General features: G+C 32.4%; 1 protein-coding gene across 20 annotated transcripts in view; it reads right to left on the bottom strand.

The window, feature by feature from the left end:
- NSD1 (nuclear receptor binding SET domain protein 1) overlaps nt 1-12,482 on the bottom strand; it is a 169,475-nt gene that overhangs the window by 49,386 nt on the left and 107,607 nt on the right. For all 20 annotated transcript variants that reach the window (XM_074292236.1, XM_074292227.1, XM_074292226.1 and 17 more), the window contains one exon: nt 11,995-12,104. In XM_074292236.1, the coding sequence (XP_074148337.1) occupies nt 11,995-12,104 (110 nt within the window). The remainder of the gene's footprint in view (nt 1-11,994; nt 12,105-12,482) is intronic.

The raw sequence follows: 12,482 nt of genomic DNA, 5'->3' as shown, positions 1-12,482 counted from the left end.
AGGATGAAACTCAAGAGTGAATTTAGGTTTAAGGCATTATCCTTAAGAAAGAAATCTAATCTGTATAACCCAAATGGCAAGATATCTTGCAGGTTTTCAGAGAAAAAAATTACATTCTACTTGACATTGGACCCAAAAGACCCCAGAGAAGAAAATGAGGCTGGAGGCTATGCATAACTCTCTCTCACCTGAATCCAGTTTACTTTCATGTCATGGCATCACGTTCCCTGATATCAAGGTCCTCTTCAAGAATGAAGGACAAACAACAACCATCAACACTAACATTATATATACACACAGACTATGGGACTAATAGGAAGTCCATACAATTGCATAGCATAATCTAGACATACTACTTGAGTTTGCTTATGCAACTCTTGTTTCACTGTTTTGAGGATTAATTAAGCTATTTGGTAAGTTTGAGGTACTTTTGCAACCTCATAATGAATCCAAAATCTTTGACTGATTTTCTGAGCAAATTGTCATTGAATTACAATGATTTTTTCATCAATATTCCTCTGTCCAATTCAGTTTTAGAATCTTTCTGTTTTCTCATTAGAAGGGTGAAAAGTGTTTCTATTGAATAAATTCTTTCACTAGTTAAGAATAAAATTAAAAAAATACTAGATCCTAAACTATATTATGAAGAAGTTATCACCTTAAATCATTGAGTACTCAGAAGATCACTGTACACTTCAACAACAATACTGTATGAGGATGTATTCTGATGGAAGTGGAAATCTTCAACATAAAGAAGATCCAACTCACTTCCAGTTGATCAATGATGGACAGAGGTAGCTACACCCAGAGAAGAAACACTGAAGTGAATGTAAATTGTTAGCACTAATATCTGTCTGCCCAGGTTGCATGTACCTTCGGATTCTAATGTTTATTGTGCAACAAGAAAATGATATTCACACACATGTATTGTACCTAGACTATATTGTAACACATGTAAAATGTACGGGATTGCCTGTCATCGGGGGGAGGGAATAGAGGGAGGGGGGGATAATTTGGAAAAATGAATACAAGGGATAATATTATAAAAATATATATATAATAAAAAATTTAAAAAAAAATCATTGAGTACTAATATTTTTTTTAACAGAGAAAAGTAAATTAATGACAGGTTACACAAGAAACAAAAAATTAAAAATAATGCCCAAGAACATAAATTGTTGAGGGAATATCTCCCTATTTAACTAGGAAACTATAAAGGATTTTAGCAATTAGACCAATATTTTATGTAACATATCACAACAAATTCCAAATGAATATTCCTTAAGAATATAAAAGCTCATTCCACAAAACAAAACAAAACAAAACAAAAAAAAAAAAAAAAAGGGAGAAGGAGTTGCTTTCACAATTATGGGAGGGTGGTTGACAGGAGAGATTTATATACAAATAGGAAGTAGAAATAATCACAAATTCCAATTTAGAAAATTTACAATCATAGATTTAACAAGAGGAATGGCCCCATCCAGGGTCAACTACATGACCCAGTAAAACAAGGTTAGAAAACTGAAAATTGGAAAAATGAATGACAAAAAAGAAGTCAATTTTAGAGAGCTATAGAATCACACAAACATCCATGCAAAATTATATTTTTTACAACATATTTTATAATAATTTTACAAGACAAAACTAAGGTTTTGCAAGAAGAAAAAAGAGTAATTTGTGAGCAGCCAAACAACACACACACACACACACACACACACACACACTATTAACTATCAGTGGTATCTAAAACATAAGAGAAATAGTCAAAAAGTCCAAAGTTATCAATAGATTTAAACTACAAATTTTACAGTATTTTATTTAGATGACCATGTGAAAATAGAGACAGTGTAGTCTAGTGTTAATAACACTTGGAGTCAGGAGATCATGGTTTTCAAAGCTTGCTTCTTTTATTATTGTCTGACCTTGGGTCAGCCATTTAATATTGTACAACATCTGTACAATAGGATAAACATTCTCTTAAACCCTTGTAAATCTACATAATATTTTGAATATTTTCCATATCACTAATGAATTAGAAAATTGGAAAAGATAAACAATAAAATGGAGGTTAATGTTAGAAGAGTCATGGGAAGACAGTAACATTCATATACTTTTATGAGACAAATGTTGTATTAATTACTAAACCAGGGAAGGAAAAAGAACAGAATAATAATAGATCAATTAATGAATAGTGTTTCAAAATTTTTTTAATTTTCTCAAACTAACTACAATTATTTAATAGTGTTTCAACTTTTAAAAAAATGTCAAACTGCAATTATTCATCTAAGAAATTATTCATCATGACCAAATTAGATTTATACATGTGATGCTAAGATGGTTCAATCATAGGAGAACAATCAGCATAATATTAAAAACAAAACAACCAAATTCATGGGTGAAGGGAGGGGAGACAGAGACATTTATGCTAAAAAGCTATAAAATATGAGAATTGAGGGACTTTTTAAATATTATAAAATCTATTTAAAAATAAAGGCAGCTAATTATATACAATACAGATGCATTAGATGCTTTCTCGGTAAATATTGGAGTACATCAAGGATGCCCATTCCTTCCCTCTCCATCCCCTATTTTTTGATAGCATTCTAGAAGTACTAACAATAAAAAAGACAAGTTAAAAAATTAAAAGCTAAGATTTTAAAGATTAAAATTAAAGAGTAAAGATAAGAGTAGATAAAGCTATTCTTGTTTGCTAATAACATGGCAATTTGCTTAAAAAACCTTAGTGAATCTTAAAGATATTAATTGAGAAAACATAAGCCAAGTTATACAGGGCACAAAACAAAACCCTCAAAAATCAACAGCTAAAAAAACCCAAATGGCAATAATAGAAACGAAAATGCTACTCCCAAAAACTACAAAATACACTAAAGCATAGAAATTACATGTATAGATTCTATTCTAAAGGTGCTCCAAGAAAACGGCCCCAAAACACAATTTAAAGAGCTGAGGTAATATTCAATGATAATGGATGGACTGTGTCAAAATAATAAAAATGACAATGCTACCACAGTTAATTTACAGTTTAATGTGATAGTAACCTACCAGAGGGATGCTTTTATATAATTTTAATAAATTAATGAAATTTATTTAGAAAAATAAAAGATGTAGAATATGAAGAAGAGTTATGAAATGATGAAAAAAAAATACATCTAGATCTCAACTACATTATAAAACAGCAGTCATCAAGATCATCTGGTATTGGTTAAAAAAAATAGAAGTAGATCAATTGAACAGAGTAGGCAAGGGAGAAACAGAAACAGCAAACTTAATGACCTAGAAAATATAAAGTATTTTGGCAAGAATTCCCCATTTAGTAATAACTCCTGGGAAAACTAAAAAGGAGTAGGAAAAAATTAGAAAGTCAGACAAGAAATTACCTCATACTATAGTCCACCATATAGTCAAATGATAAAAATAGATTATATAATACTTAAGAGTTATGGGTAGGAGATTTAAAAAAACGAGGAATAGAGGCAACTACATATGTAAGATAAAATAAATAACCACAAGCAATTAAAAAGCTTCTATACAAAGTTAATGTACCTAGGCTAAGAAAGAAAGGTATTGGATGGGAGGAAAACAGCTTTCTTTCAAATTTCTCTCTGGCAAGTTTGGTAAGATACATAAACAATTAAATTCATTGAACCCCAAGTGCTTTAAGGATACATACAATCAAAGGGCACTCAAAAGAATGGCAAAGTATTCAAAACTGCATTAAAGAATGCTTCAAATCAGCAGAGAAGAATGTTGCATACATAGTCACATGGGATCATTACATAGATTTCTTTTGTTTAACTGTTTTTCTTTGGGAAGGGTGGGGTCCAATTCTTAGAGTTGGGCCAGTCACAATCCCATATATGATCAACAAGTGATAGTGAAATCAAAATAAGTAACACCAACAAAAGGTTTTTCTTTATGTTTCTTAATTATAACTATTAGGGAAACATGATATCAGTACCAATTATAAACGATACTTATAAAACAGTCAGATATAAGTAAATTAATTATGACTTCTATTTGAACCAATACTGAATTCAAACAAGCTTGTGATACTAAGTTTAGAAAACTAGAAAATAAATGTTCAGTTTTCTCTTCTCATCAGATAATGAAAATGATAAATTACGTCAAAATAACTAAGAATACTAAGGATTTTGAAGTTTAAATAGGAGAACACTTCTTGGATAGGTGCTTGCTACATGAAAACAATCTCTAATGACTGTCCAATTGCTGATAGTGATCATATTATTATTATTCTTGTTAACAATTTACTCACATTTTTATATCACTTTAAGGTTTATAAAACACCTGCCTCATAAAGATCCTATGTTATCCTGATAATATAAATATTGTAACTTCCATTTTCATAAGTTAAACAAATGAACACTTAAAATTTATGAAGTGACTTGTACACCTTTACACCCACAGCTTCAGGTCCTCCCTTTGTTTTTTAATACTTTGCCAGATGACCTATTTCCATGAGCTACCTTCTACAACCTAGTCATTACTGTACTGTTTTGACAGATTTTGAAAAATTCCATAAAAGGTCCCAATACTTCAAGAAAGTTGGTTATTTTATAAGTATCTAAGCTGTCTCATAATTGCTTATCAGTATAACTATTAACAAGGAGTTAGGAAGCAATGCTAGCCAGACTACAGGATTTACATGTGAAAACATATAAAAGGATCTTTTCCTCATGCTCTATTCTGACCTCCAAACTAAACCTTGATTTTATTTCTTGTTCCTTTACAAAATGTCATATTCAGTCCTCTGTTTTTAGACTAAAATAGCATATTAATGTAACCTAAAACTTATTCCTTATAATTTTAGTCATTCTTCAATCTCAATGACAACCAAATGAAGCGAGCTGGGAAACAGTACTGGTAGGATATTTCCAGGATGAAGACATGTTTTGAGCAACAATGTAAAGACTCAGAAAGTCAGGACAAGAAAAAACTGAAGAACAGTTCAGTTTTCTGGTGATTTTTAAAAGGAACCAAAGGTAGTTCTGAAAACTGAAGTTATGAGTCCCTTCCTCTATTTAGCCCAATCTATGCCACTTAAAAACAATTCATTCAATCAACCTGACCACTTCAAGCTCCAAACAACTTATCTATTACTTTACATAAGTCAAGTTTCTGCATTTTTTCTATTTTTTTCCCCCTTTCTACTCCTAATACTAATAGCTAGATCTATCAGGAAAGACTATTTGAGAAAATGGGACCAATAAAAGATATTGAGAGGAAGAAGCAAAACAGTAACCTGGGTGAGAATGATTAATGATTAAGAAATACAGTGACAAACTAAACGACCTTCACTCCAGAATCTGCCAAAAAGACAGCCAGAAACGCATAAGCAATAGGAAAACTATCTAGCAAAGCAAGCCCAGAACAACAAAAGACAGCACATAATTTGCAAGTCTAAATTTAAAGGAAGCAAGAGTCAGGGTCTCCCCTGATGAATCCGCAGCTTGAAGGAACATAACATAATTTGAGTTGCTTACTAGCATGAAACTGTAGCTCTCACCCCAGCAGCAAAGGCTCTAAAGTCTTGATCAAGATAATAGGGAGGACTCTGAAGATGCACGGCTCTGAACCTCAAAGACATGAGAGACCTGATCCCAGGAGGTAAAGGGCTGATCCTGAGAAAGTATTAGTTAATGCAAAAAACCCAGAAGACTCAATGAAAAACTAAGCAGGGGACGCTGAACCAAAAGGAAAGTAGGGAGCACAGCTTAGCCCTAGCTCTATTCTTCACATTCCATTTTTTCACTTCCTATCAGAAACTAAACTGGAGAGATGAATAAACCAAACAATGATCAATTCAAAAAAAATTAATACAACTCTAGAAAACCACAAATATGAGAGTAATTCCATAACTTCGAGCAGAGACTCAAAGAAAAAACTTTTCCAAAACTATCTGGATACCCAGAACAAAAAATGAATTAAACTCTAAAGGAAAAAATTGGAAGAATATATAATTTCCTTAAAAGAGAAAACATCAAACTATACCTAACAAATGTATTCTCTGAAAACAAGAACATGTTCAAGAGAAATCAATGACTCCAGGGATAAAAAGTAATATGAAAACATCAAAATTTAAGATATCTAATTATCGAAGACTACTGACTTAGAAAACAGATCAAGTGACTTTTAACTAGAAATTTGAAATCTATGATTTTTTAAAAGGGGAGGAGACCTTCTATTTTAAAAAACCAGTCCAGATCTACTAGAATTCAAAAAGAAGATTCTTCCTGACTCAAGACCTGTCACTGTCCAACACACCACCTAGCTGCCCAATAAAATATTAGCCAGCTATAATAAAGGATGAACCTGAAATATTCAGGTAAGAATGGACAGACTTATATGAGTTTATATGATGCATCATTAAGTAAGGCAGAAGAAAAACAATATATATAATTACAATAATAATGTAAACAAACAGAAAAAAAAAATGTGAGGATATGTAATTCTAAATGATCAGGTATATGGCCCCAGAGTAAGAGCTGAGAACTCTGTATCACCCCTTCTCATTTCCTCTTTTTTGGAGGGGAGGTGGGAAGAGAAGGGAGAAGGAGAAAGCAAAAGGGGGAAGGGGAAAAGAAGATTCCTGGCTGTAGAACATATTTACATAAAGACCTGAAGTTGTGTCTATTTTGTTGATTTACTTATTAACCTAAGGGGCTAGTTTTTGGTGTTTTTTTCTTAAAGGAAAATAACAGGAAGCTCTCAGAAAACTAAAAGCTTTCAGTTTAATGTTTTTCAATTCCTATAATATTTGCCATCAAAAATTTGGATCTCGAAGGTACCTAAAAGGCCATTTATTTTTCCAAATACATGTAAAGATAATTTTCTTGTATTATAAATTTTCTTCTCTTCTTTCTTCCCTTATCTCCCCATTCCTTCTCCCTAAGACAGCAAGCAATCTGATATAGGGTAAATATGTGCAATCCTTTTAAACATATTTCCATATTTGTTATGTTGTGCAAGAGAAATCTGAAGAAAGGGGGAAAAAAACCTTAAAACAAACAAAATTGTGAAAATACCATGCGTCGATTCACATTTAATCTCCATAGCTTTTTCTCTGGATGTGACTTGCATTTTCCATCCCAAGTGTATTGGAACTGAAAGGCCCTTTATTTTAACCTTCCCATTTTCCAGTTAAAAAAACCTCATACCCAAGGTGATGAAGTGACTTGGCCAAGAGCATACAAGTAGAAAACCATCAGAAGTGCATGTAGATGTCTGACCTCAGAGAAAGTATTCTTCCAACATTATATCAGCCTTGCCCCATTTCACTACAGAGGTTCATAATGATCAAATATGATCATGTTCACACAAAAAAAGATAACAATAACAAGTACATGCAATGTTTCATGTCTCAAGGAAAAATTCTGCATATTCCACAAGTACATTTGGGCTTTCACTCACAATTTAATAGGTAATAAGTTTCATCAAGAGTCACTCAGTTACCAGACTTTTTTCATAAAAAATACTGGAAACAACTTTCGGTTGTTCTCAGTAGTTTTCCAGTGTTTAACACTAGATGAGAAAACTAAAGAATGAAGCAGTATGGTAACGTTATCCTGACAAGAAAAAAATAATACATTAAGAGTAAACAATTTTTTAAAAATCCCTTTTGAATTTCAGCAAAGTGGCAGGATACAAAATAAATCCACATAAATCCTCGGCATTTTTATATATCACTAACAAAATGCAACAGCAAGAGATACAAAGAGAAATTCCATTCCAAACAAATGTTGAGAGTATAAAATATTTGGGAATCCATCTACCAAAGAAAAGTCAGGAATTATATGAGAAAAATTACAAAACACTTGCCACAAAAATAAAATCAGATTTAAATAATTGGAAAGACATTCAGTGCTCTTGGATAGGCCGAGCGAATATAATAAAGATGACAATACTCCCCAAACTAATCTATTTATTTAGTGCTATACCAATCAGACTCCCAAGAAACTATTTTAATGACCTAGAAAAAATAACAACAAAATTCATATGGAAGAATAAAAGGTCAAGAATTGCAAGGGAACTAATGAAAAAAAACTCAGAGGAAGGTGGTCTAAGTGTACCTGATCTAAAGCTATATTATATAGCAGCAGTCACCAAAACCATTTGGTATTGGCTACGAAATAGACCGGTAGATCAGTGGAACAGATTAGATACAAAGGACAAAAAAGGGTACATCTATAGCAATCTAATCTTTGACAAACCCAAAGATTCCAACATTAGGGATAAAAATTCATTATTCGGAAAAAACTGTTGGGAAAACTGGAAATTAGTATGGCAGAAATTAGATATGGATCCACACTTAACACCATATACCAAGATAAGATCAAAATGGGTCCATGATTTAGGCATAAAGAGGGAGATAATAAATAGATTAGAGGAACAGAGGATAATCTACCTCTCAGACTTGTGGAGGAGGAAGGAATTTATGACCAGAGGAGAACTAGAGATCATTATTGATCACAAAATAGAAGATTTTGATTACATCAAACTAAAAAGTTTCTGTACAAATAATACTAATGCAAACAAGATTAGAAGGGAAGTAACAAATTGGGAAAATATTTTTAAAAACAAAGGTTCTGACAAAGGTCTCATTTCCAAAATATATAGAGAATTGACCATAATTTATAAGAAACCGAACCATTCTCCAATTGATAAATGGTCAAAGGATATGAACAGACAATTCTCAGAGGAAGAAATTGAAACTATATCCACTCACATGAAAGAGTGTTCCAAATCACTACTGATCAGAGAAATGCAAATTAAGACCACTCTGAGATACCACTACACACCTGTCAGATTGGCTAAGATGACAGGAACAAATAATGACAAATGTTGGAGGGGATGTGGGGAAATTGGGACACTAATACATTGCTGGTGGAGTTGTGAAAGAATCCAGCCATTCTGGAGAGCAATCTGGAATTATGCCCAAAAAGTTATCAAACTGTGCATACCCTTTGACCCAGCAGCGCTACTACTGGGATTATATCCCAAAGAAATACTAAAGAGCGGAAAGAGACATATATGTGCCAAAATGTTTGTGGCAGCTCTTTTTGTTGTAGCTAGAAACTGGAAGATGGATGGATGTCCATCAGTTGGAGAATGGTTGGGTAAATTGTGGTATATGAAGGTTATGGAATATTATTGCTCGGTAAGAAATGACCAGCAGGAGGAATATAGAGAGGCCTGGAGAGACCTAAATCAACTGATGCTGAGTGAAATGAGCAGAACCAGAAGATCACTGTACACTTCAACAACAATACTGTATGGGGATGTATTCTGATGGAAGTGGAAATCTTCAACATAAAGAAGATCCAACTCACTTCCAGTTGATCAATGATGGACAGAGGTAGCTGCACCCAGAGAAGAAACACTGGGAGGGGAATGAAAATTGTTAGCACTAATATCTGTCTGCCCAGGTTGCATGTACCTTCGGATTCTAATGTTTATTGTGCAACAAGAAAATGATATTCGCACACATGTATTGTACCTAGACTATATTGTAACACATGTAAAATGTATGGTATTGCCTGTCGTCGGGGGGAGGGAATAGAGGGAGGGGGGGTAATTTGGAAAAATGAATACAAGGGATAATATTATAAAATATATATATATATATATATATATATATATATATAAAATAAAAAAAAAATATTGAGAAAAAAAAAAAAATCCCTTTTGATCTATTGATCTTGTACTCTAGTTACATCCCTAGTAGTGTTATAAGGAGGGGAGGAGAAGGAGGGAAGTATCCTGTATCTATTCATTATAGCAAAAACCAGGAAAAAAATATTGTGAAATGGGAAATGTTTGAACAATTAGTTGAATACAAATATAATTCACAATTATAACTAGTAGTCTAGTAAATAGACAGCCAGACTTGGATGCAGAAAAGCCTGAGTTCTAACATTGCCTCATGCCTTAAAACCTGTGTGAACCTGGCCATATCACTCATTTTCCTCATCTCTAAAACTGGGTGACAATAGCAACCACCATAGAAGATAATTATGAGGATCAAAAGAAAATGTGTAAAGTACTTTGCAACCCTTAAAGCACTATGTACCAGCTCCTATTATTGCGATTGAGAAAATGAGAGATATAAAAGAAATATAAGAATCATAATTAAATGAAGAGGGCTAAGAATAAAGAGACACTATATACATTTTAAAGAATTACTTTGTCACAATACATTTTTCACCCCATGAGGCTGGGGTTAAGTGACTTGCCCAGGGTCAAACAGCTAGGAAGTGTTAAGTGTCTGAGACCAGATTTGAATTGGGGTCCTCCTGAATTCAAGGCTGGTGCTCTATTCACTGCGCCACCTAGCTGCCCCTTCACAATACATTTTCCAACAAATTTCCAAACTATACCCTTTCTCCTTACAAAGCATACACCCTAAAAAAAATTACAATGTATCATCAAGAGATTTGTAGGTTTTAATTAATAGTAATTAATTAATAAATTACTATTTAGTTTACTTTAGATTTTCCCTGTTAAATTTATTTTGCTTTTATATTAGAACACACACACATACACGTCTTTTTTTTTTTGAATGACTTAAATAAAGTGGAATCTCTGGATAGAAGCAGTTGAACTTAACATGCCTAATGCCAAATTGGTCAATTTTTTGTTTGTTTGTTTGTTTTTAAATCAGTGCCTCAGTCAGCTTCTTTATCTGTATGCCCTCTCACTTTTTCCTTTTTATTATTATTTTTTAAAGCATGTCTACTAGCTTGATGAATAATGGAAACAATATTTTGATATTGTTCCTTCTCTATGGATTTTTTTGATGTTTAATATTTGTTGTATAATTTTGGAGAGTTCTTCATTCTTGAAAACTGTTCATATCCTTTATCTCCTGGGGGAGGGCTCTTAACCTTATGGATTTTCAATGTTTTGGAGATTTTGGATGTCAAAATTTATATTACAAATATTTAATACAAAGATCCCCTCCATCCATTTTTGAAAATTATTTGTGATTTATCTGCACTGATTTCACTCATTTGTTCACTTATTCTTTCTTTGAATTTAAGCTATCTGTTTTTTATTCTGTGGTCTCTGGTATCATGCCATATCAGAAAATTAATTTTTCATATTAACAGATTCACTCAGCACGTTATGTGCTTATTCTTTTATTGCTAGTAGTAGTAGTAGTATTTAAAATGGCATCTAGTGCTGAGTGAAATGAGCAGAACCAGAAGATCACTGTACACTTCAACAACAATACTGTATGAGGATATATTCTGATGGTAGTGGAAATCTTCAACATAAAGAAGAGCCAACTCACTTCCAGTTGATCAATGATGGACAGAGGTAGCTACACCCAGAGAAGAAACACTGGGAAGTGAATGTAAATTGTTAGCACTAATATCTGTCTGCCCAGGTTACATGTACCTTCGGAATCTAATGCTTATTGTGCAACAAGAAAATGGTATTTACACACATGTATTGTATCTAGGTTATATTGTAACACATGTAAAATGTATGGGATTGCCTGTCATCGGGGGGAGGGAATAGAGGGAGGGAGGGGATAATTTGGAAAAATGAATACAAGGGATAATATTATAAAAAAATATATATATAATAAAAAATTATTAAAATAAAAAAAATGGCATCTAGAACTGCAACTTTAGAAACTGATGTACAAAAAGATTTTGGAGGCATTTAGAGAGTGATTTGCAACTTTTAACTATTAATTCCTTTGACTTTTAGATGATCTTTACAATGAAAAATTTAAATTTCATTTAAATTTTTAAATGAAAAATTTAAAAGAAAACAAAAATCAATTCAGCTAAATTAACTGATAGGTTTAGTGAGTCTCAGTATATGTTATACTTCATATTTCTGCAAAAAAGAAATACATTTTCTCACTTCTTCTTGGAGACTAATTTATAAATTCATTTGAATACCTTCCAATGCCAAGGATTAAAAAACAACAAAAAACCATACCTTTCTAAGGAGTGTCAAATCCCCCTTTTTGGGCATAAATCCAGGATCTAAATCATTGGATTCAAGGAGCTTTTTTGTTGGCTTCCTCTGACGCTTACTTTCATAATTTCCTGAAATACAAATTTTCTTTTTTAGCTAATGTAAATAATAACAAAACTAGATATAAGTATGCTACTAGTTTTCATGTAGTTTAATTTTAATCCAGTTTATACCTAGCATCACATTCATGAATACACACTTTGATGATTTAGCTACTCTGAGTTCATTTTCTTTTATCTAACAAACCAACCTATGTGTAACATGAAAATAATGGAAATAAATAAATAAGGATATACACACAGAATCTAAAAAGCAATGCCGTCTTCTAAGATTATAATACATTTGGGTTTAAATTCTTGTTTCACAATTTTTGAGTAGTGATGACAATATTTGCTTTCTCCCAAATCCTGAAATGATTCTAAAGAGAACACATATAATTGTCAGATATC

Source organism: Sminthopsis crassicaudata, chromosome 2 (assembly GCF_048593235.1).
Source record: "Sminthopsis crassicaudata isolate SCR6 chromosome 2, ASM4859323v1, whole genome shotgun sequence".
In the NCBI taxonomy this organism is placed as follows: Eukaryota; Metazoa; Chordata; class Mammalia; order Dasyuromorphia; family Dasyuridae; genus Sminthopsis; species Sminthopsis crassicaudata.
Note: the sequence above shows the minus strand (reverse complement) of the source record. Positions and strands in the feature narration are given on the sequence as shown.